Raw genomic sequence first — 27918 nt, forward strand, 5'->3', positions numbered from 1 at the left:
TCTGTGGTCTTTCAGTCTGGCCTGTGGGGACAGGCCCTGTTCCCGGCCCTGTGTGAGCACCAAGCACTCTGATCCTTCTGATGGTTCTGTCTCCACTTGTGCTTTCAGATCGGTTCCCTGTGGAATACTCGAGGGCCCTCTGGTGGTCTCCAGGGTTCCCCGTGTCACTTCTCCCCAGCATGTTGTCCTGTGAAGTGTAGTTGCCTCAATCTCTGGACTCTTGGCTCTGTGTCCTCAACTCAGGGATTCGGGCAGGCTTCACCACTGATCTCTCCCTGCGCTGAGGCCTGGAAACCTTCACGGTGCTCAGCCGGGTACTGGGACGCTCCCTGGCTTGTTTCCCATCTCCTGGGGAATCACTGTCCTTGGTTGCCTGATGTCCAGCATCTTGAAAACCGTTGATTCATGCTTTTCTGTTTTGGGGTTTTTTTGTGTGTTGTTTCAGTTGGTACAAATTGGTCCTTGTCACTTCGTCCTGATAGGAAGCAGTGGTCCTGTTTATTGAGTGGTGTTAGTATGCACTCGCTGATTCCTAGTTTTCAATGGAGTGTAATCTGTGACTATCATAGTATTAATAACTAATATTGGTGCTCAGGTCATTCCAGATTTGGTCTCTGTGACCTGAGATGTGCTTATTCTTTGAGCACTCTCAGACACAAGACGTTCCAGGGTCACTTGTCCTCCCCTTGCTTCAGCCCTGGGACCAGCCATTTGGGAGACCTGGTTCCTGTCAGTGGAAAATTGTATTTAGAAACCAAGATCTAGAGCTGGGTTTGCTCCTTGCCAGGGAGCTTGCAGTGGGCATAGCTAGACAGTGTACCCACACACATTACATGCACACATTTAGATCTGTGTGTATTTCCGTATGTAGCTGCCTATGGATGTACATGCTCACAGATACACACACAATCCAGTTCTAGTCTGCACTACAAGGTTAGTTCTAGTTTCTTCCCTTTCCGTATTTGTAACTCTCTTCTCTGACAGGGAAGAGCCAGGCACTCATTCTCTGTCTGTTTGCTGATTGGGATAATCCTTCTCCAGTGACTGTTTTCCTGTCACTGCCACCCTGCTTCCAACAGGAGGATGTCCCATTGCTGCACTTGGCTGACAACTCTGTGCTGAGCATTCCCCTCACGGCACAGACTTCCTCATCACCTCACCTCATGAGGGAGGGTCTTAGGGGGTCCCCTGTCTGCCCTGCTTGGCCTCTGACACCCTGTGCCAGCTCCAAAATCCTTCATTCTCCCACTTGGGGTCTCATATCTTGTGCTGTTCCTTCTGCCACCACCTAGACACCCTCCTTACCTTGCCAGGTTCTTACCCGGGAGGCCTGCCTCCCACATGGATGTCCTCCTTGTCCCATGTGGGCCTTGATGCTCTTCCCTGGGCTGCTGTCCCCTTTGTGGGCACCTTTTCCTCCGAGTCGGCTGTCCGGTCCTCCCTGCTCACGGGTTTTTCCTGTATTAGCTTCATTTTCATTCAAGACCATTAGCGTTAGTTTCACTGGTGCGGCTTGGTCTCCTTAAGAGTTGTGGAGTCATTTTCATCATGTTGCGTCGTTGGCTTGTGGTGGTGAGCAATGGCTGGACAGTGTCAACTGATTGCCCTCAGACTTGTGCAGAACGTCTGTGTTCCCTCTGCTCTGGGAGGTTCTTCTGAAGGATCCCTGCAAACTGGCTGAGCAGAGCCGCATGGGTGTCCTCTCTGGGGGTGCGGCAGCCCCTTCCTGGTGTGGAGAGCCTGCGGCCAGGACTCTTCTCCTGGCGTGGGGGCAGGCAGGGGGGTTCTGGGTAGAGGGTGCCTGGCACCCTTGTGATGGCCAGGGAGGCGTTCACCAGCTTCCGGGTAGCTCACCCTGTGACCGCGTGGGCCAGGAGCAGCAGGTGCCATGTAGCTGTTCTTGGCTTCCAAAGCTGCCAGAGTCGAGGCTGTGGGCCCTGCTGGCCTTTTGGTTTCCACTTGCAGGCACAGTGCACTTGGGGCTCTTGGAGATGCGGCAGGACACCAGCATTGCAAAGTCTACACTTGAAGTCCTAAAATCTGCCTGTTAGGCAAAATACGCACCATATAATTAGGTTACTGTTGGATATTTATTTCCAGAAAATTGGTTTTTGCAAGATGGTTCTTCTCTCACTTTTTAAGTAAAATTTCCTTTCAGATTGTATTTGTAATTTAAATCAGGATATAACAGTTTCAAAAGTCAGGATATAAATGAAAATTACTGCCTTTTGGAACTTTCTGTTTAGTGAATTAAACCAAAATTAAGATGTAACTCATGTGTGGATCTCTCAGATTAGCATATGTCTGCCTGAGTGTTACTCAAAAGTGACTAAAAAATCTAAAGAAATAAAGGCCAGACAGTAAGGAGGAACTATTGGAAGAGGGGAAAGTATGTATATAAACACTAGCTCTTAATTATTGTGTCCGAAGTTTTCTCAGTGCCTAATTGACTTGATTTTAGATTTTCTGAATCTAAATGGAATTAGAATCTGAGTGGATTTACGGAGCATAAGGCAATTATAAATAAAGTTACAAATACCAAGGGAGATGTCTGTTTTCCCGGTTCTTGTTGGAAGAGGACTGAGCTGCACCCATTTGCGTCCATGTGGGAGGGGTGCTTTCTCTGGCAGGCTTGGGTTTGGGACTCTAAGTGACAAACGGGATGGATTTAGAGGACCGGTGCACTCCCTGTGGAGTCCTGTGAATTAGATCATCACCGGGGAAGGCACCCCCTTCCTCCACCTCAGTGTCACAGCTGAAGCCGCCTTGCCTCTCGTGTGGCCTTCGTGGGTTCATGGTTGGAGCAGTTCCCGGGGGCCTTGCAGAGAGCTGAGTACATGGCGTGGTGTGGCGTGTGCACGGAGCAACGCAGGCTTGGTTGTCCCCTCTGGGGGTGCTGGGGTTTTCACACAGCTCGTGCCCCAAAGCTGTCCTGGTGCCTTAAAGCATTGTGGCCATTGAACTGTGTTATTAGACACATTTTGCCGTATAAACCAAAGGGCATTGCTTCACTTGCTTACAGTGACTTATTTATTTTTAGGATACTGAAGTATATAAAGCTACGGTAAAAGATGACCTCACCAAGTGGCAGAATGTTCTGAAAGCTCATAGCTCTGTGGACTGGTTAATAGTGGTAGTTGAAAATGATGCCAAGAAAAAAAACAAAACCAACATCCTTCCCCGAACGTCTATTGTGGACAAAATAAGAAATGATTTTTGTAATAAACAGAGTGACAGGTAAGTGTATCTTTGATTTTGCCTCGTTTGGTTGGTACCAGGGTGATACAGATTGCTGGCTTCCTGGGAGGTGATGAATATTCACCCAGCAATCTCCAGTGAGTGGCCATGGGGTGCTGATGAGAGCGTGGTCCCTGTCTTCCTGGAGTTCACGTTCTGGCAGGCTAAGGACTGCAGGCAGGAATCCCCCGGAGTGCTGCTTGGGAGGGGGCTCCTGGGTCCCGGAACCAGGGGAAGATCACATGGCAGCTCCTTTCTGAAGAGTGACAGAGAGGTCTTGTGGTCCTTGCGTAGAACAGGGTGCCTTAAGCTTTTTTTTTAACTATGAAACCCTGTGGGGGTTTTTTTCTTTCTTTTTTTAACCCTTAACACCTATTAAGATTCCTAAGAACAGAAGTTATAAAATGCCGACTTAATCCTTTCAGAAACTTTAAAGGGAGTCCTGAAAGTTTGGTAGTTAGTTTATTAAGGTAATTGCTTGGGCTGTCTTTCCCTTGTGTCCTGCTCTCTTCTGGGCGTAGCTCACCTTGTTTTTCTTCAGCGATGCTGTTCGTAGTTCCTAACTGCGCCAGGGGGTGCATTAACTCCTGTGTAACCGATGGTCCCCGTCGCACCGTTCAGCACTTGAGCACCCGGGTCCTGGGGATGCAGTGGGAGCCTGGACCCTGCTCTGGTCCAGCATGGTCACCATGGTGGCAAGGGTCAGACAGGAAGGTTCCAGAGTGCTGCGAGAGCCTGCAGCTGGGCAGCTGGAACACAGTGGGCAGCTAGGAAGTGAGTGGTGTGTGGGTAGGGAAGGCGCAGAGGGCAGCCCTGCGTGTGCAGAGGGCCACCCGATGAGTCGACGCTTCTTCAGGGGAAGGAGCCATAGCTGGATGCCTTTTTCATGTTCCACACAGTACTGGGCACGTAGTGATGGTCAAACTAGCTTCATTATAGTTTGAATTAAATAATCAGATTGTTGAGCTTATAACTTAGAGAAATCTCATGCAATCTGTACTTGTGGAAACTTCTTCTTAAGGTGTGTTGTTCATAAATTAGTTAACCAAAAGGAACTAACTTAACATTGTAACAAGATACTATATATGATTGAGCATCCTTTTCCTCAGTATTGAACAAATACCAGCATTTTTTTGTTCTGGAAAGAGTAGACTGCGGTGAAGCTTGGAAGGAAAAGAGCTCCGTTACATGGTCTGAGGGGAAAGGGGCCGACATTGACTGGTGGAACGTGGAGGCAGGGATAAAATCAAAACCAAGTGGCCTCTGAGGTTTTCGTTAATATAACAAAAGAAATTATATTTGTTTGGGATTGTATTAATTTAATAAATTGGTACTAATGAAGTATGTTAGTCTCAGCTGGTGAAGTATTCAAATTGTATAATCATTTTTGCAAAGTACCAATTGATGACTTTTAAGTCTGTTTGTAATCTTTATCTAATTTCTAAAAATATGTTTCTGCTGAGCCCATTTAAAACTAACGTGGTTTTTAATAACTTCTTTATACATAAAATTTAACTGAATACAATTTTTAACATTTCATCTTTAGTAGGTTTAAATATGCCTTCTACTATTTCAATTTTCATTAATTTGCAAAACTACCTTTCAATAAATCTATATTCTTTTAATGTAAAAAGCTTGGTCAGATTTTCATAAATTTGAATTTAGTAGAGTCTGTATTGACAATTGTTTTGTTACACAGTATAAATTCTAGCCTTTGAAAATATTGTAATGCTTGGCCCTGAAGAGTCTTACTAATTTTTTTAACTTTACACTTGTGTTTAATTCAGATATATGTATTGCATGTTCATTGTAGAATTATTAGAAAAAGGTAATGAGCAAAAAAAAAAAGGATATTAACTCTTAATATTTTGGTATTATCTTTCCAGACTTTTTTCTCATTATGCATACACACACATACATGTGTGTTTGTGTATTTTAAAGTGATATCATACTGTGCATGTTTTATATTTGCTTTTTTCACTTAATATACTGTAAAATTTTTTCACAAGCAATAAATGTATTAATATTTCTATGCCCTCGTTGTTGGTGAGTGTATAATATTCCACAGTATTAATGTACCATAGTTATTTATACAGTCCTCTGCTGGGCTTATAGGTTTTTGCTTACTTATCATTATAAACAGTAATATTATGAACATCTTTCTAGCTCAAATGTTGTAAATATCTTTAATTATTTCAGGATAAATTCCTTAAAAGAAAATTGCTTGGTAAAAGGTTTTGTGCATTCTTCAGGCTTTTGGTAAACAAGGCCAAGGATGAGGGTTGACTTGTTAGTAGTCGTGCCAGTAGCAGTCCCAGTGAGGTTCCCGGCTTCTAGGCTGGAGCTCCTTGTCCCTTGTGGGCCTCTGTGAGCAGCTGCTCAGGGTGGCTGTGCCGTCTACACCTCGGAACACGGTGCCACTCTGCAGATCGGGCACCACCCCACCCCTGTTCTTGACCTCATTAGTTGCTCTGGGCTCTCCCTTTCTGAGTGAACCATCGAGGCTTGATGCGATTTTTGAAGCACTGTTCTTTTTAATTTAAAAAAGGAGATGATGATGGTCTAAAAGCAGTGCAAGTTGAAGGGCATAACAAGGGTAGAGAATAGAGTGACTATATTGGGTCTGACTGATGACACCAGGAATCTTGTTTGGTGGTTGGTGTTTGTGTCAGTTCCCATTTCCGTCCTCCTGCAGGTGTGTGGGAGAACTCACGTCTGGTCAGGAACAAACGTCGGTAATTACGGTCCTTGAGAATGCCCAAGGACAAACCACCACACGGATAGCTTCTAGCAGCTTACACAGCGCATAAACCCACTTCAGTCCTGGGCGACCTTAGGAGTGAACTGGCTCTGGTCCCTTTGGCTTTCAGGGAAGAAAGTGTCCAGTGGGGCGGGTTGACTGGAATTAAAGCCACCTACCAATTTTTGTTTTTTTCTTGGTTCCCATTGTTCACATGGGTAGAATGTGTTCCGCTTCACTTTTTTGTCCACTGATTTGTAATTCTGTGGATTTAGTTGTCCCTCCAAAGGACATGCTGGGCACAGAGAAAGTGAAACTTAGAGTCAGTTTATTTTGCTACTTTTTGGGAATCCAGGTAAAACATTTGCCAAGTTGAAGCTCATAGCATTAGTATTTTAAAGTTATTTCTGAGTTCAGATTTATTCCTCTTCTTTCTAAAATACAGTTACCAAAGCTAAAGACAGTTATTATTTCCAACCTATTGGATGAGTACATTGTCTTTTCCAAATCCATTGGAAACTTTCTTGTAATTTTGTGTCTTTGATATTTTTACAACCTGGGTACAGTGTCTTTGTAGCTAAATTGTGTCAGAGCTGTATGTTGTGTGCTGAGCCTTTATCTATTAATCACTTATTTACCCTGCCCTTGAAGCTCTCCCAGGCTGGTGGGAGAGGCAGACCTAGGAGAGGGAAAGAGCTTTAACCACAGGCCCTTAGCTGGCAGCAGTGTGATCACAGCGGGGCAGGGAGGGCAGAGCAGCCTGGGTGGTGGTGGGGATGTAGCGTCTGGGTGAACAGGAGTGTGCTTGGTGAAGAGGGGAGAGCAGGAGAAGTTAGTGGGCTTAGACTGGGAATAGGGGGAGTTCAAGCCAGACAACTAGGTTGGATCCATGTTGTCAATGGTCCTCGTGTGCTGTACTGGAAAATCTGAATTTCCCCTGTTGATCACATGGACCTCAAAGGGATTTTGAAGGGGACAGGGCCAGTGAGGGCTGGGGAACTGAATGGGGGTGATCACCTCATTTCACAGTGAACCTGGGGGTGGGTCTGAGGCTCAAGCTGCTCATAAATCCCCCTGCCCAGGCTATCTACAGCCAGCTGTCCTTGGGGCTTCTGCAGCGCTTGCTGCTCATGTGGCAACAGACCGGTTTGTGACGAAGCCTCCTCTGAGCCTGGTGCCTCACTACTGCCTCATGCTTTTCACTATATATATATATATATATATATATATTTGGGGGGTTGGGGGTAGACAGTCTCAGTCTGTTACCCAGGCTGGAGTGCAGTGGCATGATCCTAGCTCACTGCAGCCTCCACCTCCTGGGCTCAAGCAATCCTCCTGCCTCAGTCTCCTGAGTAGCTGGGACTACAGGCATGCTCCACCATGCCGGGCTAATCTTTTTATTTTTTTGTGGAGACGGGGTCCCGTTATATCATTTGTTGGTCTTGAACTCCTGGCCTCAACTCCTGGCTCCCACAACAGCCTCTCAAAGTGCTGGGATTACAGGCCTGAGCCACCACACCCGGCTGTTTTCCCCTGTTATTTAAAGAAGGAAGGAAAGAGGAGGGAGGAGGAAGGAACTGAGTTGGCGCCTAGGCAAAGGGGAGCAGTGAGCAGTGGCGCTGTGCGTGGAGGGTCTTTCCAGATAGTCCGTTCATGTCTTTGCAGGTGTGTTGTGCTCTCCGACCCCTTGAAGGACTCTTCTCGAACTCAGGAATCCTGGAATGCCTTCCTGACCAAACTCAGGACATTGCTTCTTATGTCTTTTACCAAAAACCTAGGCAAGTTTGAGGATGACATGAGGACCTTGAGGGAGAAGAGGACTGAGCCAGGCTGGAGCTTTTGTGAATATTTCATGGTTCAGGTACTTGACTAATTATAGAACTAGACAGTTTCCTTCTTCCTTCTCTCCCTTCTTCCCTTCCTCCCCTCTTTCTTTTCCTTCCTTCCCTCCCTCCCTCCCTCCCTGCCTGCCTGCCTTCCTTCGTTCCTCACAACTCTCTCATTGGCATGGTTTTTAAAAACAAGAGACTACGATGTAGTAGTCAGAGTAGACGTTTCTGTTTCTTGGCTCATAGAGCTAAAGAGCAGAGAGGGTCTCTGGGGATGGCCTGCCAGCTCCCTGCTGCTCCAGAGCTCAGCATCCAGCCGGGCCTGACCTAGCCTTGTCCTCAGAAGAGTCTTGGTTTTGTTTGCATCTCAGGTGCCTTCTGGGGTATCTACCTTGGAATGAATTATGTAGAGACACCCCAGTAGTGGGTGATGATGCTGATGACAGGTGTTTGTTCACTCCCTGCTGGGCGCTGTGATGGAATGGGACTTCCTGGGAACATTACTGCCATAGTTTTGTTTTATAACCTTGGGTTCCAGTTATTAAGCTGGTTTCTTTACTGTAATTTACAAAAATGTTTAGGCTTTTAAAATTGGTTTATAATCAGCTCTTTTTCCCTCTGAAGATGAAGAGTCTTAAGTGAACAGAGGGATGTGGGAGGGTAAAAGCCGTTCATAACAATGCAGAGTGTTGTTTGTAGGGTTCCTTGTCCTCATTCACCATCTTTTTTGACGGAAGAAGCATAATTTTCTTATTTAGATATCGATTATATATTAATTACTGAAGAGATGATGCACTTTGAATAAATAAAAGATCCATCTGATTAGAATTTGGTTTTTATTTCTTATTCTGAGGCTTATGTCTTGGAGGTATTTGGAAGATTGGTACATGTAAGGGGGTTCGAGTATGTTAGTAATCCCCTGTGGTTGATGGTCGCAGACTTTTCTGGCTGCACTGTCCCTTCAGCCTTCAAACTTATTGAGCTTAGTCCCTGGGAGCTACAAACAAGGGCAGGAACAGGCTCACTGGGGCCAGAGGTGTTGGGTTGGAATTGGAGGTGTTGGTATGAACCAACCCATAGGGGGGATGGATGAATGGGTGGATGGATAGGTAGATTCAGAAATACAGACGTGTGTATGTGTGAGGGTCAGTACACATGCGTCTGTTTCCCTGCTTTGTCCACTGACAGGGCAGAGAACAACACCCTAGCAGCAAGAAGCATACCTGGTGCAAAGGTCGTGGTCGCTAAACTCCATTCCCCAATACAAGGAACCAGGCTCCTTGTAGAAGTGGTTGGTTATGGTGCTGGGGCAGGAATAAACAAGATGGACCTGGAATATCTCGTAGAACCAGAAAGTAAGGAAGTGCACAAAAACAGGTGGGGCCCATTGAAAGAACACAGGCACCACCCAGAGGAGCCTCCAGTGGCCAAAGCTGGACTGATTTGAATGACAGAATAAATAATGACAGAGTTGGGTTTTAACCCATGGAATAAAATTAATACTTACTAGTCTATATTGATATAAATGAATAGTTAAATAAGCAAATGTAGGAGAAGTTTCAGTTTTTTCCTACAGAAGAATTCCACTTAGTAAATGTAGAAGGAAAAAAAAATAGAAAACCGCTTTTAGGCAAACACCATAGCAAGAACTACTGGAGACAGGACCACTGATGGAGGCTAAGGGGTGGGCCAAGGCCTGGGAAGAGGGGGGTGTGCGTAGTCTCAGTCTCCCCTGAGATATCTGTCACCTGCAGAGGGAGCAGTAGTGACTTCACAGTGGGGAAGCCAGGTCCTTAGCTGCCTGCAGCAGATGGTCAAGGCCAGCTGCACCGTGAGAGGTCACGTCCATGTCGTGGACTCCTTGATACAGGTGCCCTGAGGACACAGTGTCTTTTCTCTGTAAAAAATGAAGACTCTCATGGCAATCATGGAAATATATCAAATGGACCCAGAGGGAGGGACATAAGACAAAATAGGAGGGAAGCAAAAACTCAGTGGGACGGGGGTGGGAGGAGATGGGTGGTCCTTGGGGGGAGGGGGTGTCCTGGGAAAGGACATTAGTGGAACAACTGCTAAGATTCAAATAAGGATTGTTTAGTTAATAGTATTATGCCAGTATTAATTTTCTGGTTTTGATAATTGTACTGTGGTTATCTGTTAATGTTATAGGAAGCTAAGAAAGGGCTATATGGAAACTTAATACTTTTTTTTTTTTTTTTTTTTTGAGACAGAGTCTCACGCTGTTGCCCGGGCTAGAGTGCCGTGACATTAGCCTAGCTCACAGCAACCTCAAACTCCTCCTGCCTCAGCCTCCCGAGTAGCTGGGACTACAGGCATATGCCACCACGCCCGGCTTATTTTTCTATTGTTGTTAGAGATGGCATCTCACTCTTACTCAGGCTGGTCTCAAATGCCTGATCTCAAGTGATCCTCCTGCCTTGGCCTCCCAGAGTGCTAGGATTATAGGCATGAGCCACTGCACCTGGCCAATACTTCTGTTTTTTTGTATTTCGGTAAGTGTAAAGTTAGCTCAGAGTTAAAAATGAGTAAAGAAGGAAATCCTGACCCATGCTGTTAATACAGCATGCATGGACCTTGAGGACATTGTGCAGAGTGAAATAGGCCAGTCGTGGAAGGATGAACACCACGTGATTCCACTTACGTGGAATGGAGTCCCTAGAGTGGTCAGATTCATAGAGAAAGAAGGCAGGACGGTGGGGGCCGGGGACTGGAGGAGGGGATGGAGAATTAGTGTTCCGTGGGGACAGAGTTGCAGTTTGGGAGGATGAGAAACTTTTGTAGATTGGTCGCACAATGAGGTGAACATACTTAATGCTACCAAACCGTAACCTTAAAATGGTTAAGATGATCAATTTTATGTATATTTTATCACAATTAAAAAGAAAAAATTAGTTCATTGGAGTGCTCAGTCTTGGAAATACTTCATAAAGAAAAGAACATTCAGCGTCATTTAGTGATTTCTCTTGTAAAACACTGCCCACCAATATTTTCAGGGGAACCAAGACATAAAAGAACTTGAAGCCATCCCGGGGCTCTGGCAGGAACAGCGTGGGTGTTTGTCCCCTGCTGCTCTGGGTCTCAGTTGACGAGAGGATGGTAGCTGACACGAACTGCCTACTTACCTGTGTGCCAGGGCTCTCCTACACGTTTTATAGAAATTGATCCTCACGGAAACCTCACGGGAGGGGAGCTTTCCTATCCAGAGAGGCACAGGTTACCCAGTTAACACAGTGACGGCCGGGATGTGCCGGCCTCTGGGTCTGAGCCCGGCCACGGGTCCGGTCTGTGCTCTCGATTCTCACCGGTGAGTGGGACACAGGCCTTTATGGGGTCACAGGATAGTGTCCACAGATGCACGAAGTGGGCTGGATTCCAAATACCTGGATATGTCAAGGTGTAGATTTACACATTTGTGTATGTTCTCCTGGTTTTTACTTTTTCATGTGCAATAATGGAAATAAGAAAAAGAAAAAATCACCTGTGACCATCTCCTTACGTTTTTTTTTTTTTTGTTCAACAAATATCACTGAGCACCAGCATGTGCCAGGCACTCTCCAAGGTGCCGGGATGGTATCAGTAAGCGGTTTTCACGAGCCTGTATTACAGAGGAGGGGACCCAAGCAAGGAAGTTACGCAGATGGTCGGATGGAAGCATCAAGAAACAGAGATGTGGGGCTGACGATGGGGGCATTCTAAGTAAGCGTTCAGGGACAGCCTCACCAAGCCAGTGGCACAGCAGATACTGAAGGCGGTTGAAGAGCAGGCATGTGGGTATTCAGAGGAAGAGTAAGGAAGCGTTCAGGCTTCAAGAAGAAGCAGTGCAAGGGCCCAAGGCAGCTGTGTGCCTGGTGGGTGTGGGCAGGAGGCAGGGGGCCTTGGTGGTGGAGCTGAGTGAGTGGGGTCAGAGAGGAGATGCTGGGAAGGAGTGGGGAAGCAGACCTTGCAGGGCCTGGGGACCCCTGAAAGGACTTTGGGTCCCCCTCTGACTGTCATTGACATGGGGAAGACTGTGGCTAGAGTGAATCGCGGGAAAGGCTTGGAATTCAGGTGAGACATGCAAGCTTGCAGTGACTGCTAGGTATCCGGGTGAGGATGCCGAACACGCAGCGGGAACTAGGAGTCTGGTCTGTGCTGCGGTTACACATTTGGTGATTGTAGTCGTAGATGGCCTATAAAGCCGTGTGTTGGGTAAGGTCACTAAAAGGGAAGAGTGAGTGCAGAAAGAAAAGTCCAGGGGTGAGCCCTGAGGCCTCCAGTGGAGAACCTGGGGGACAAGAGGAACCAGCAGGCAGAGGAGAAGGAGCCGCGGCGTGGAGGGGGAGGGGGAGATACAGGCGGCTGGGTGTCCCTGCAAGGAATATCCCAAGGATAGGAGGGTGACCACTTGTGTCCAGTGCTACTGAGGGGTCAAGGTGGCTGTTCAGAAATCATCGTGGTCGTTTGCACCTTGTGGGTGCATGAATGTTGATGTGTTATGGTCATGAAATCGATTTTTGCTTAGTGTAGCATAAACGTTACTCATAATGCTGTGTACTCTTCTCTATTGCAGTCTTTCATGTCTGTACATTGTTCCAGTACGTTGATTTCTGTTTTTGCTTTTTCTCAAACTTACTCTGGGTGCGCAGGAGGAGCTTGCCTTTGTCTTTGAGATGCTGCAGCAGTTTGAGGACGCGCTGGTGCAGTATGACGAGCTGGACGCCCTCTTCTCACAGTACGTCGTCAACTTCGGGGCCGGGGGTGAGTAGTGCTGTTCAGCAACAGGGTCTTTCCTCAGCATAGTTTCCCCGCTTTCAAGTAGTCTTGAGGCTGCCATTTACCTAATGATGCATCATCTTGTGTAGTTTTTGTATAAATTATATCAGATGTATTCTCATGATTCTTACAGGAAATGAAATAAGAATTAAGAATTAGTCACTTTTACTTTTTAGAAAAGACTTAAGTGATAAAAGCATTAAAAAAAGCTGTTTTCAGATCTAAAATGTCCTGCCTGTGACTTAGCAGCCTGCCAGCGTTGCTTCCATACCTCCTGGTTAGGATGAGAGGAGAAGGCTCTCTCACTGCTGTTCTCAGGTCGTCTCTGTAAGACCCAGGGGCTCCTTGCTATTTTAGATAACATCCTTGTAGTGGGTGTTCATCTTTCTTGTAAGCTTTTAAATGGTATCTTAAGTTCTTCTTTTAATATTACAAAATTAGCACAACAAAACCATATATAAAGAAAAACTGACAATCGTTTCCTCACTGTTTTTTATTAATACATGTTTTGATAGAAATGATATTATTTAGACGTTTCTCTGTAACTCCTTTTTCTTATTAATGGTCCATTGTGGGCATCTCTCCAAGGTAACAGATCCGGTTCTAAGATGTTTTTGTCAACAGCTGCACAGTGTTTCAGTGGAGATTCCTGAGAGTTTATTCAGCAATCCCTGCTGTTGGACATTTGGGTTGTTTTCTGCTTCTTGCCAACACAAGCAATGCTCAGACAGACACCTTTGCTGGGCATTCTTTGGGAGAACCCTTGTCACTGTGTCTGAAGAAAGGAGTGATTTCAGGGAACCCTTGTGTCGGCTAGAGAGCCGTATATAGGGAGATGAGGTTGTGGGACAGTCAGCGCCAGCTATGGGCACTGTCCTGACTCTGCAAATAATCATGAATGTCGCTGGTGGATACTCACCCCAAGCCAATTTTTATGAAGTTCAGGTTTGGATATTTTGTTCTGCTAACATGCAAATACAAACACATAACCAAAGCAATTAACTGAAAAAAAATCTGAAGAGGTAAAAGTATATTTCTTATATTTATTTTTTATATTTTTCTTATCCATATTATACATATATGTCTTTTAAATATCTCATATAAGGCTGGGCATGGTGGTACGTGCCTGTAGTCCCAGCTACTTGGGAGGCTGAGGCGGGAGGATCACTTGAGTCCAGGAGCTTGAGGCTGCAGTGAGCTATGATTGTGCCACTGCACTCCAGCCTGGGTGACAGAGCAAGTGCCTATCTCTAGAAAAAAAAAAATTGAAAAAAAAAAACCTTATATATTTCCTATAATTCACATAATTTCTTTTTTTTTCCCCCCTCTCAGTTTTAAAATAAATCTGGAGCAATTTACAAGCCAAAAGTAAGCCTGGACCAAGTTTTGTGGCTGACTTGTCATTATTATGAAGAGATTATTTTTGTTGTTTTATTCAACAAATACTTATTGCAGGCCCACCGTGGGTCAGGCACTGTTCTAAATACAGCGAGGAATAAAACAAAATCCCTTCCTGGAGCTTGCATGAAGGGAGACAGGCATGGAAGGCATACGTGTAACCTCATGTCCGATGGTAGCAATCGTAGCCGATAGAGAGGAACGTGGGTGAGGGTTAGAGTGAGGGAGGTGCCGTGGGACTCTAGACAGGATGGCTGGGTGGCCTCCCTGAGGAGGTGCCCTTGGCACAGAGGCCTGGTGACACGTGGGAGTGCCCTGGAGAATCCTGGGCAGGGCCTGGCAGACGGCGCTGCTGGTGTGGGGACTCGGAGGGGACAACGCTCAGCCCAGCAAGGGCTGCTGTCGGCAGCGGCTGGCACTGCAGACACTTAGTGTGCTCATGCTGAGTCAGTTCCTGGTACGAATGCAGAATGAACTGGTTACGACACCTCTTTTGGAAAGAGAAAAATAGATTAGAAAGCCTTTTTCCATAAAGATTTAATGACTTGTTATTGTAGGTTCTTATGTTGATTTCAAGATCATATTTGGGGAGCCCTGTTGAGATTTTTGACAGGCAAGGGTTTCCCCTGCTGCTGCTCAGTCCTCCCTGTAGGAGCTTGACACAGGTAGGGATAAGTACAGAAAAATGCAGAGTCTGAGGAAAACAGAAGTACCAGGGTGGTCAGGGGAACAGCTGCACTCCAGCCCCAGACGAGCCTGAGGTCTCTGACGGCTTGCCGACCACTTCAGCTCCCGCTCCTGGCTTGCTGGGCGTGGGGAGCCGGTGTGCCTTGCTGCCTGGGTCTTGCTACCCTGTGCTCAGCCACTAGGTGCTGGGAGCTGAATGGGCGAATGTCACTAGACTAAAGGGGGCGGGGCAGTGGTCAGAGAGTAACCGGTTGTTGAGCTGCCTTCTGTCCACAAGGCCGCACAGTCCTGAGCAAGAATCTCAGTAAGGTGAAGTACCCGTAGTCAGCGCCATTCATGATGTGTGTTTGTTTAGATGGTGCCAACTGGCTGACTTTTTTCTGCCAGCCGGTGAAGAGCTGGAACGGATTGATCCTCCGAAAGCCCATAGATATGGAGAAGCGGGAATTGATACAGAGGCAAGAAGCCACCCTGTTAGATCTGCGCAGTTACCTGTTCTCTCGCCAGTGCACCTTGCTCCTCTTCCTGCAGAGGCCGTGGGAGGTGGCTCAGCGCGCCCTAGAGCTGCTGCACAGCTGTGTGCAGGAACTGAAGCTCTTGGAAGTGAGTCGGTTCTTTTCCCAATTTACCCATTTCTTGATTGTTCAAACAGAAAACTCTGAACCTTGAAATCCCAGGCATTGAACTGTTTGTGCTTAGGAAAGAGTTTTCTTTCTCTGAATGTCTTTAATTTTTAGTATATTACATGCATAATTACTTTTCACATTGATTAATTGCTCAAAAATATAATTTCTGCTCACGCCACATGGTGACGTTCATGTTGGTCCAAAGCAAGTCTCGTAGCACAGTTTCTCAGTATAATTTTTAAGGTAACTTTGGCTTATATTGTGTGAGCTGATCCTCACTGATAAAAATTACTCATCTGATGCACACGCAGATGAGTTTTGTACACAGACATTTATTTTATTTCAAGACTAGCTTTTCAGATAAATGGCTTTGCACATGGCCATGCAGGTAGCCATGCGAGTGGCACACAGCTGGCCGTGTCCTGCCCATCAGTAGCATGAAGCCTGATGGAAGATGTGTTAAAAATAAGCGTGTGTACGTGTGCTGTGGTGTGTGAAAGACACCAGTTAGTGAAATACTTGCCTTTCAAGATTCATTCACCCAAGGATGACCGAACTCCTATTGCCCATAGAATCATGAACATTTCCGTGAGGGAAAGGAGTGTTAAAGACCAGTCTGATTCTTGTTTCAGTGATCTCTTTACCCAGAACAGTTCACATATGCACTTATAAAATGTCACGTATAATTTCAGAGGATTCGTGTCCACCCCGCGCTCCGTTCCCAGTGAGAGCTCCTAAGTGAGTGGTCTGATTCCATTTTATAAACCAGGAACTGAATCTGGAAGTGGTTGGTGACCTGCCCAAACTCATGTAACTAGCCATAGGGTCCAGACCATCCAAGTCCCAGGGGAGTTCCCAAGGTCTCTTCGAGTCTAAGTTTAGTATAGTAGCCAAACCGTTGGGAGGGCTGGTATTTCATAACATGGTAACTTATTTTATAGTACTCTAGCATACTAAATAACAGGCTCAACACTTAGTTTAAATAACCTTAAAATATTTAGACCTTTTTTTTTTTACCTAAGTAGAATTATTTAAGTTCCAAAGGAGAAATTCTTATCTCAGAGCTAATCTCATTAGTGCCTAGCCTGAGTCATAGATTTAAGAATTGAAGAGTTTTATCAAATTATTTTTCTTGCCTTAGATATCTGATCAAGCAAATGAGGAAAATAACATTTTCTATCTCAAAATGATACTCTTTTAGCTACCTGTAACTACAAAGATTGAGAGATCTGCTTTGGTTGTTCGCACCTGGCTGTGCAGCCCTGGGGATGAGGCTGTGAGGTTGCTGTCCATGCGCAGAACGGGGCTCACTGTGTCCACGTGGACCTGGAGATTTTACCCGACTTAGAGATGTTTGTCTTACTAGTTGGTAGGGAGAAAAAATTGGGGTGTGTATTAGAGTCCAAGTCGTTCTGATACGGCATTTTCAAATTAAGATGACCCCAGGAGGGTTTATTAGAAAGTGCTGTTGCACAGTTTGGGGCAGGTGTAGGATAGTGCAGACCCAGTTCCTTAATGCTGGGCACAGCCAAATCACAAACTCCAGGATTTAAGAATTTTCCCGAATTATTTTTCCAGCCTTAGAGCATTGACTAATAATAGCATGGCTGCCAACCTGCAGAGAGGAGGGTAAGAGTCCTCAGAGCCATTCAGGGCGAGCGCAGAGCAGGCAGCCTTGAGATGGGCCGTGCCCTGATGGTGGGGGGCTGCTGGCCGCAGCAGCTCTGCAGGGAGGGAACAGGTACCCACAACCACTCCCCTGTCCTCCTCCCTCTGACCTCCTCCCCTCTGACCTCCTCCGGCCTTCTGGAAGCTGGAAGGTGAGGGCGCCCATGGGCTGTTCCGTACGGTATCCCAGCAGAGAGAGCAGGGCGGAAAAGTGTGGAAGGCGGATCTGAGACGCCAACCAGAGACGTCACTTACGGGTTGGGAAAGACGATTCCTTCTCCCCTGACGGTGTTGCCTGCTAGCACCTGCTGCACTGTGGCTGCCTTCTCAGTCGGGCATTTGCAGACAGCACAGGTGGGCTGGGCAGAGTCGCAGGCACCGTTTGGCACTCGTTCCCTGTGGGGCAGCACACTCAGCTCCTCTCATCAGCTTTCCCGTTGTGAAGCAGGTTCCTAACTCCTTCCCAAGCTCGTCTCTGAATGCTGGCATGCCTCTCTCCATTGTGGAAAGGAATACAAGTAGGTCCCTTAAGACCCTTTTGGCTGGAAAGAGATGTGTAAGTAATAGATGGTGTAGCCCCCCCACCGTCCCGTGGGAGCATTGGGGCTCACGTTAGCCACATGGGGCCTCTTGGTGCTTCCAGGCCCTCGTGCACGGTGTGGGAGGTCCACAGAGGGCGTTTTCAGTGCTTTGTATTTCAGGACCTCAAACAAGCCATGCTGGAATTTTTTTCCTGGCTCTTTTCTTTTCTGAATGAAAATTGTCATTGTCATCTTGAGCTTTCCTTGAGTGGAAGCTGCCCCTTACTTTTAATCACATTTATTTCAGTTCTTTGCACTTTCTAGTTCTGTGTCCCCTGTGGGGAGGTGTCCACAGCTGAATGCTGGATTCCAGACGAGGACACTGCACCCACTGTTCACTTGCTATCTGTTTTCTTCTAATGACCCGCTTCCTGTTCCCTGTTTCCCTCTGGTCTCCTCTGGATGCACACGGCTGGAGGCATCTCCTTACCTGTGCTGTACCTCTTAGATTCCTGGCAGCCTTGAGTCTCCAGGACCTGCACAGGAAGGGTGGTAGGAATGGCCTGGAGGAGGAGGAGGGATGTGGGGGTGGGGCTGCTGAAGAAGGATCACAGGAACCGATGGCTCCCTGGACAGGGCTAGAGAGCTGTCAGGCATCATTCAGGAAATATTTGCTCCCCTGGTAGGCACGGCGGAAAACATGGCAGGAGAAGAGGGCAGCCAAATGAAGAAGACACGGGCCCCACCTACCAGCCAGCAGCCTGTTGTCTCGTGCACTGAGCCAGTGGCCCACAAGTGTTGTCTGGACAGTGCCTCGGCAGAGGCAGAAGCGTTGTCCAGGCACAGGTGTACCATAAACAGGAAAAGGCTACTCTGCGGGGCTCCTCAGGTCAGTTCAGTGAACATTTACGGGGTGCTGGGAAAGGTTTCTAGAGGAGGTCTTGTGTGAGCTCACTTTAAAAAGATTCATTCATTCGGCAGATATTCATTGAGCGTCTGTTTTGTACCAAGCATGGTAGTGGGCACTGTATTTCCAGTAGAGAGCAGAACAGACTGTATCCCTGCCCTTATGTAGCTTATATTTAGGGCATGAGTAGGGTGAGTAAGAACTCACCAGGTAGATGTGGCTGGAGATGGCCAGTGGGAGAGTACGTTTCAGGCCGAGAAAGTGGTTTTATCGAGGAGCTTAGTCTCGTTAGACCATCGGGGTGAGGCTTGGGGACGAGGTTCAGGAGGATCGGGAGGGAGGATCTGGAGGTCTTTGCCTTTTGTTCTGCAGCCAGTAGGAGCCGTGGCCTGATGGAGCAGGCGTGCCGCGAAAGGTGTTGGAACCTGGCAGGGCCGAGGGCAGAGAGAGGTGAAGAGTTAGGTGGAGGCCAGGAAGAGAGTTTAGAAACGTCTGCTGCAGTCCAAGGGAGAGAGGATGAAGTTCTGAACGAGGGCGATTGGGTAGATTTTAAATAGATGGATTCAAGAAAAATTTATTGAGTGAATACATGGCGACGAGTCCACTGGATATCCATATGTAAAACATCTTCATCTCACACCCTAAACAATTAATTCCAGGTGCAGTTTTGATCTAAATATGAAAGGTAAAACAAGCAATCTCTGAAAGATAACATGGGGATGTCTTCACGACTTTTAGGGTCGGCACTCGTTTCTTAAGCAGTACGTGAAAGGCGCTACCCATAAGGGAGAGTGATACGCCGGGCTCTTTACCAGGCGCTATTTAGCGAGTGAGAAGGCAAGCCACAGGGCGGGGGACACTTGCAGTGTGCGTAGTCGAGAGAGGACTCTTAGCCAGGATATGTGAAGAGCTCATATAACTCAATTAAGAAAGACTGACAAATCAATAGAAAAATAGGTGAAAGAGGATATATCCAGGTGGGCAGTGTCCATATGAAAAGGTGCTTAATCTCATTAATCACAGTGACACACAAACCAAGCCCTCAGTGAAATCAGCAGCACACACGCACCAGAGACGAGCAGAAAGGCTTTCCGGGAGCACTCGCAGAGGGCGGAGAAACTGGGGCTCATTTAGTGATGACAGCGTTAATCAGTGCAGCCACTTTGGAAAGTTGTTTGGTGACATCAGATGGAATGGGACACATGCATATGCTGTGACCCAGCCTCCCCAGCATATACAGAAACGTACACACGTGCACCAAAAGGCAAGTACAGAAATGCTTGTGGCGCCATGAGTCATCATCGCTGGAAACTGAGAAGAACCCAAATGTCCATCATGTCCAAGGGATGACGTTGTTCTGCTGTGTTCACGCACTGGCATAGCATGTAGCAGTGAGCACGAGTGAATTGCAGTGGGTGAATCTCACAACACGTAGATGGTTGAGCAGAAGTCAGGCACAGTATGTACTTTTTGATTCCTCATATATAAAGTTCAAAATTAAGCAAAACCACTCTTTTGTGAGCCTGCCTGGTGATTCACTTGTGGAAGGCCAGTGGCTGGCGTGGGGCTCCCGGGCTGCTGCCACTGTGACTCTCCGTGCACAGTGGACGTGCCGGGAGTCACCTGGGACTCTCGTACTTTCCAGTAGGTGGGTTATATTTAAAGGTAGGTTTATCAGAAGAAAGAATAAGAAGAATGCCTTTAATTTTATGCTTGAAAAATGGTAAAATGGTTCTTGCCGTTGCTAATAATACAGGAATCAGGAGAGGAGGAGGAGCTGTAAGAAAATCAAAGAATATATATTAAGAAATTAGTTTAAAGAGTCTGTTACTCACAAAAGGTGATATCTAAATGGCCAAGAAGTGTGTGGTGGTGTCGGTGTCGGTGTCATTTCTCATTAGGGAAATGGGAATTGTCAGGAGAGAGTAAGACCACCGCCCAGTTGCAAGTGAAACGACAGAGCTCTGCTGGTCGGTCACGGGCTCTCGGAGCAGAGCAGACGCAGTCTCTACAGATTGGGGTGGCGTGGCATTTGCGGGTGGTGGCCACCGCCTGCAGAGGTGTGGCTCCTGGCGAGACAGTGCTGGTCGGGTGGCCCTCCTACACGTTGGCGGAGGCGTGACGTTCGGCGTCAGCTGCCTTTCAGGAGCAAGGGGCTGTTGCTCCTTTGGATGGTTTACGACCATGGCTGCAGGACAGTCACACTTTTCCAGAGTTTGTGGGATTTTTTTTCAATTCTCAAGCTCCACCATAATGGATAAAATAAGATTTTATTATAAAAGAGACAGACGGTCCTGCGGAAGAGGAGCTCTGAGGCTGCCCGTGTCCTCCCGAGGCTCTGAGGCTGCCGCCAAGGGGCTGGGGAGGGCTTCTGAGTCCTGGAAGGGCCCCCCCTTGCGGTTGGGATGGCATTGCAAATGGCTGTATCCACAGTAGCCAGATGCTGGGAACAACCCCGACGCGTGGCAGGGGAAGGGGCTGTGAACTGTGGCCTATTCCGAGAAGGGCGTGCCACACGGCAGATAGAGAGAACCAGCTGCTGACAGACTCGGCAAGGCTGAATCTTAAAAGGCTCCATATGTATAGAAGAGGGCGCGTACTGTGGGATTCCATTTCTATGAAGTTCAGAAATCCGGCAGAAGTGATCGGTGGTTACGGAAGTGAGAAGGGGGTGCCTGTTTGGGGTGGCTCTTGACTGGGAAGAGGGGCACAGAGAACCTTCTAAGATGATGGAGAGATTTTACTTCTTGATTGGGTGGTAGTTACGGATAAAAAATTTATTGACCTCTAAATTCAGGATTTGTGCCCCTTATGTACCTCGCTGTGTGTGTTTTGTTACTTATTTTTTTAAAGTAATGAAAAAACTACCACTACAATTATATTTTAAATAAATTTGTTTCATTTAAAGTTCTGAAAGTCTCAGATGCCCTGCTGCTGAAGGGCTGGCTGCCACGGGGCCGCCGCTGTCAGGCCTTTGAAATGGGCAGAGAGGGAACAGGAGGCCTGGTCCCCTTTGGGGTGCCGGGTTGGGGGTTGCTTGGGAGCTGAGGGGGCACACACGGTGGGAAGTGACATCACCTTGAGGTGCCACTACACACTTTACGCCTGCCAGATTAACGTGCATCTGTTTTTTCAATAAAATCTTGAAATGGCGTGTGATAGGACCGTAGGAAGCTGCGGTGCTGTCTGAGAACAGGCACTGGAACCGCTGAGCCACTGCCGAGGAGGGCTTGCGGTAGAAGCCAGAGCAGTCCCAGGCCACATGGCACCTCGAGTGCTGAGTGCCCAGAGGGAGCGGTGGCTGGGGGTCACCTGGTGGGACTGGCTGGGAGCCTATTGAAAGAAAACCCTGCATTTGTCCTTGGTTGTGCGCTTGTGCCTGCACGAGGGACCTGCCTGCTCTCTCCCTCCTCCTCCGGGTTGGAAGCTGAAGCGGAAACCTGCGCGGCGGCCAGTGGCTGCCGTTGGATTTTGTTGTTCTGACCCTCAGCAGAGCTGCTGCTGCCTAATGCTGCTACTTTTAAATACTGTGGCTCACACCTACCAAAGTGCTGCTTGGTCTTTGCAGAAAGTAAATATACCAAGAAAACATCTGTTCTATAGTCTTGCCACATATTAACTAATACTACTGTTTACAGTTTGGCGCATATCTTTCTGGGCTCTTCTGAGTGTGTGTCTGTGGTGTCTGTCACTTTGCTCTCATCCTCTGCCGTTGTCACGTTTCCCTTACTTGGCTTTGGAGAGCAGCCCAGCCACTGAGGCACAGGTGCTCTGCTTGTGGAGCTGCCCACATGTGCCCAGCCACTTTTGCCCTGGCACCCTCTGTTGGCTCCTCTGCCCTTACTCAAGTGCTTTTCCTTCCCTCTCTGTGTGTTCATCTTGCCCTAGAGCACTGTGTGTAATCCTCCTTTGTATGAGTGTCTCATAATGTCCCATGAGGTCTTTCTGTCACCAGTGTGTGCCCAGGGGAGGTGGCACGTTTACAGGAAGCTTCACAGAGTTAGTACCTATGGTGGTAGTGTCTTGGGAGGTGAGAAGTACCCAGGTCACCTGGCATCTCGGACCATGCAAGGTGAGGTCGCCACTCTGCGCGCTCTGGTTGGATTGGTGAGGATGCTGCCCAGGGTCTCAAAGCTGCATCCAGCTGACTTAAGTCTTCTGTACTCCCTTTGGTGTGGTCTGTTGGGGTGAGAAAGTTGTATGACTTTGTAACAGTAGCTTCTGATCATGCAGCTTTTTTTACGGTGATTTTTTTCAAAGGATTGTAAGTAGTTTATCCCATTTTTTAAAAATTGTGCTACTTAGCTTTTGTAGGAACACTGAATGGCACTCTTTGGTCCTTGCTGATTGATCCCAGAGCCTTTCCTGTTACTTGTGCTCAGGGCATCTGGAGGACGCCTTCCCTGAGTCAGTGTCATGGGCACATGCAGCTCCTCGCCTGTGGGCTAGTGCGGGATCCCCTCCTCCATTCCCATTTTGAGTAGTGCCAGGTTATATGTTTCACCCAAACAGAGATACGTCGTGAAATCAGCGCCACCGAGAAAAAGTCAGCATTGCCAGTTACTGTAAATGTGACATGCCACTGACTGAGAGACACTCCTATTTCACACATGCTAATGTGGGGGGAAACAGGCAGCTTAGAATCCATTATATATATTAGGTGTAGAATTGATTATGTATATTAGATGCTTTGCATTTCTAATAATAAAACATTTCTTTTTAAATCTAAAAGCTGAAGTATATGCAGAAATGGAGAGGATGATACGAATTTGTAGGGTCCTTCAGCAGACAGCAGTCGCACGTCCCTGTGTCGTCTACACCCGTCTGCTCCCCCTGGATTATTTTTCACACAAATCCCAAACATCACCTTTTATCTGTAAATATTTCAGTGTGTATCTAAGCAATAGGAGCTCTTTTTTAATAAATATAATCATACTGCCTTTATCACACCTAAAAATATTAACTGTCATTCCTACATATCATATAATATCTACTCAGTATTTAGTTTCTGCTGTTGAACATGATGTTTCTTTTGTCTTTATTTAATTTTTTTTTTTTTTTTTTTTTTTTTTTTAGAGACAGGGTTTTGCTCTGTCACCCAGGCTGGAGTGCTGTGGCATTGTTACAGGTCACTGCAACCTTGAACTCCTGGGTGCCAGTGATCCTCCTGCCTCAGCCTCCCGAGCAGCTAATTTTTAAAAATATTTTTGGCAGAGACAAGGTCTCACTATGTTGTCCAGGCTGGTCTCAAACTCCTGGCCTCAAGCAGTCCTCCCACTGCGGCCTCCCAAACTGTTAGGATTACAGGCGTGAGCCACTGTGCCCAGCTACGATATTTCTTTAATGTGACCAAGCAGTCATCTGAGGTCTTAATTTTCCCTCCCTATCTCCCCTTCAGACTGAGGTGTAACCAGTTCTCGCTCTCAGAGTAAGTGACGGTATTTGATCTTTTATAGGCTTTGTTTTCTCAATAAGGTTTTTAAAATACATAATTGAAGGTTATATCCTGCTCAGTTGCTCGTTACCATCAAATACGTAAAACCCAATAACGTTTGGGTATAGACACTCCTTTTCTCTCCCCATGTGAACTCAGGTAATCATTGTCCTCTGCCCCTCTTTATTTTCTGTAGCTTTTGAGATGACAGCACAGTAGAGTGGGTAGCTGCACGCGGGGGCCGAGAGTGTCGAACATTCTAGCAAGAGCGCTGGTTTGTGCTTTTCGCCGTGCGCTCTCACAGCCGGCTCTTGTGCCCCTCAGGTCTCCGTCCCGCCTGGTGCTCTGGACTGCTGGGTGTTTCTGAGCTGTCTGGAGGTGTTGCAGAGGATCGAAGGCTGCTGTGACCGGGCGCAGATAGACTCAAACATCGCCCACACCGTGGGGCTGTGGAGCTACGCCACAGAAAAGGTACCGCCCCAGCGCGGAGTGCTCGTGCCTCTCTGCGGGCCTGCCTGGGCGATGGGGAGATCAGCACTCAGGAGAAGTGTTGCTCACTTAGATCACAGTGCGGCAGCGCTGGTGACCGTAGGCTGGGTCTGGATGCAGCCGCAGAAGTTACAGTTGCTGCTGCATGTCAGCTTGTTCAGCACGTTGGCAGCACTTGCTGTGCTCACACCATGAAAGCGGCCCTGCGCCAGGAGCTGGAGACGCAAGGAAGGACGAAGTGGGGAACACTGTGTAGAAACTCGGCTTTGGTCCCGCTGGCGGTGACAGTGCTGTGTGCAGCAGGGCGGGCTGCTAGAGCTCGTGGAGGTGCAGGTGGCGCAGTGGACCTTGGAAGCTCGGGGGAACGTGGGAACGTGGGGATGTGAGTGGTGGAAGCAGAGGGTTACTACCCTCAGAGCTGTCGTACAGGATGTACGAGTTTGAAATGATCCCAATAAGTTGTATTTTTATGTCCAGATATGAATCATTTGGATAGGAAAGCTAAATTTAGAAGAAATACATTTATTGAATTTTTATTTTTAAATTATTGAATTGTCTGCTGACTCTTATGGCAAATTAATTGAAATTGTGGGTTATCTTAACAGCTAAAGTCCTTGGGCTATCTGTGTGGACTTGTGTCCGAAAAAGGACCTGACTCAGAAGATCTCAATAGGACAGTTGATCTTTTGGCAGGTTTGGGAGCTGAGCGCCCGGAAACAGGTACTATTTCTGTGTACCTCTGCGAGTAGTACAGTAGAAAGTAAGGAAAATATCCTTTGTGACTTGGTGCATTTAACTCAAGTTCTAAGTACTCACCATTTGGGAGGTTATTTCCATTATTAGCTGACTAGATTAATACATAGGACATTTTACCTTTCAATAGCATAAAGAAATGTTAGAAATAGTTTACGAAATTGGAAGGATTTTCAAAGATGTATGTGAGTTTCTCCTAAGCTTAAATGAGCTGATGATGACATTTTTACAGCCCATGTGAAGTAAGTTTAAATGTGCCAATCTCCATCTCAATTACAGATGATCTCTTTTTCTAACAATGTGGCCTGACAAATCTTTAACGAATAAATTACTCCTGGGTAGTAAAGCACTTTGAAAGGACCATTACTAATTGTTTTAGGTACAAAAATATGATAAGAGTATTATAGCAAAACTGTTGATAATGTATAGTAAAGAATACCTCATGAACTGAAAGTACTCTTACTAAATTGAATAAATTTTTAAGGGAGAAAGTATAATATTTATATTACATTGTTTGAACTTGAGACCATTTCAGATCATTTTGGAAGTAATTTAATTCATTGGAGTATTTGTAATGCTTATTTCTAAAAATTCTAGTCTTGATTATCAGAGAAGTATATCTGAAGAGTTAAGACTACTTTAGGAATATATTAATTGGAAAAGAATATACATAGTGATACAGTTTTGGTTGGCATGGCTATGTTTGTAATTTCCACAAGAGTCAGATGAGGCCATCTACTTGCTGTGTTGTAAGGTGAATGTAAATTTGTATGACCGTATGTAATGAAGATGAAGAAGGATTCTCATTTCTTTTTATTTAAGCCAACACAGCTCAGAGTCCTTATAAGAAACTCAAAGAAGCTTTATCATCAGTGGAAGCTTTTGAAAAACACTACTTAGTAAGTATTACAGTTGTACCTGTCTGTCCACGGAGCGAACCAGTTTCTGGAAGACTTTGTCCTGCTACATAGCGTTTTGGATTGGGAAGGAGCTGGTATTTGGGACCTCCTTCTTGTTGGCCTTTATGTTTTCTTTGGTGCCTTAGGGAGTGGTGGACAAAACAGGGAATAATTATTGTTCATCAAATGTTTATTAGTACCCATGGTACTAATAATTAGGCATGAAGGCATCTTTGAATACTTACAATTTTATTCAAATTGGGTTTGCTCATTCAGTAGAATAGAAATTCTAAGAGAGGGTAATGAATCCTTTTCTTTATAAAAAGGAATAATATGAACATGGGCAGAGCTTGATTTTGAAAGATTTAAATTAGACTTCAGAAAGCAGCATGGGTAGAAGTTCAGTGGCTCGCCTGTGTTCCTGGGCCACAGTGAACTGCAGAGCATTAGAGAGTTGCCCCTAATGGTTTGTTCCTGTTACACAGACAGGGGAGAAAAGTATCAAAAATGTTCCCCACATATGGGAAGTACTTTGAAAAGTTAAATACTGTATTTTGGATTAATTTGTGGGTATTTGTTTTATTATTATGCTTCATAATTTATATATAAGTTACTGACTTTGATTACATATTATAGAAAAACTCAACACAAAAATATATGCAAAGTAAAAAGTAATATTACATTAATAACTGTCTTTTGCTTTAGCTTTGGGTAAATAAATGTAGTATTTGTCTATCATTAAAAATTCAGGTACATGGGCCAGGCATGGTGGCTCATGCTTCTAATCCTAGCATTCTGGGAGGCTGAGGCGGGAGGATTGCTTGAGGTCAGGAGTTCGAGACCAGCCTGAACAAGAGCAAGACCCCATCTCTACTAAAAAAATAGAAAGAAATTAGCTGGACAACTAAAAGTATATAGAAAAAATTAGCCAGGCATGATGGTGCATACCTGCAGTCCCAGCTACTCAGGAGGCTGGGATAGGAGGATCGCTTGAGCCCAGGAGTTTGACATTGCAGAGAGCTATGATGACACTACTGCACTCTAGCCGGGGAGACAGATTGAAACCCTGTCTCAAAAAAAAAAAAAAAAGAAAAGAAAAGAAAGAAAAAAAATTCAAGTATATGATTATATTTGTTTTACTTTTCCATAGGAGCTGTCCCACGCTACCATTGAAATGTACACAAGCATTGGGAGGATTCGATCTGCTAAGTTTGTTGGAAAAGACCTGGCGGAGTTTTACATGTAATTGATCTTGAACTTTTCTTTGAATTTTAAACATTTCACATGAATAGCAAGAGAAGATTTGTTATGTATGGAGTTTAATATAAAGTGTACATAAATTTGTTAATTGAAAATGTAAAATCTCTTAACCAATCCTTATCATTTTGTTTTTTGATTTCTCTGAAAACCAAATGGAGAGATTTTCTGCTTGTTACCCCTAACAAATGTTATTGGTATTTGAGGTTCTTTAATTTAATTACATTTATTTAATTATATAAAAATATTATATTTAACTTTAATTAAATAATATGAGGAAGTATTAAAGAATCTACATCTGACTGCTAAGTAAGTTTGGCTATAGATTCTTAAATATTTGTTGTATAGCATTTCTCTAGTTTTATCAAATATTTTTTAAAAGGATTGAAGACCTCAAGGTCTGTGTTGTAAAGTAACTGCATGAGTTAGAATGTGAGGGAGGAGTGATCTGGGAGAGACTAAACGGAGGTGTGTACAGATGGCATGAGGATTACATTCCAGCTCCAGCTTTAGAGTTTGATACCAGAGAAAAGACTCAAATTTGGCATATTTCTAGTGTGTTTGATAAAATCGGCCTGTCGAGGAGAAGAAATCTTGACTAGCAGTTGCTGTTTCAAAGCACTGAAAAGAGATATAAGGGAAAAGATGTTTGCTTTACGTTTTCTCAAAAAAAAAAAAAATGTGTTTGAAGTGAGGTCTT

The 27918-nt window shown here is 45.9% G+C and overlaps 1 protein-coding gene across 1 annotated transcript in view; it reads left to right on the forward strand.

Moving 5' to 3' along the window:
* Positions 1 to 27918, forward strand: part of TRAPPC10 (trafficking protein particle complex subunit 10) — an 81409-nt gene that overhangs the window by 29695 nt on the left and 23796 nt on the right. The window contains exons 4-11 of the mRNA XM_045540782.1: positions 3041 to 3237; positions 7643 to 7838; positions 12453 to 12564; positions 15020 to 15267; positions 24145 to 24291; positions 24915 to 25029; positions 25885 to 25961; positions 27112 to 27203. Of these exons, the coding sequence (XP_045396738.1) occupies positions 3041 to 3237; positions 7643 to 7838; positions 12453 to 12564; positions 15020 to 15267; positions 24145 to 24291; positions 24915 to 25029; positions 25885 to 25961; positions 27112 to 27203 (1184 nt within the window). The remainder of the gene's footprint in view (positions 1 to 3040; positions 3238 to 7642; positions 7839 to 12452; positions 12565 to 15019; positions 15268 to 24144; positions 24292 to 24914; positions 25030 to 25884; positions 25962 to 27111; positions 27204 to 27918) is intronic.

The sequence above is a fragment of the Lemur catta genome, chromosome 1 (genome assembly GCF_020740605.2).
Source record: "Lemur catta isolate mLemCat1 chromosome 1, mLemCat1.pri, whole genome shotgun sequence".
Lineage (NCBI taxonomy): Eukaryota > Metazoa > Chordata > Mammalia > Primates > Lemuridae > Lemur > Lemur catta.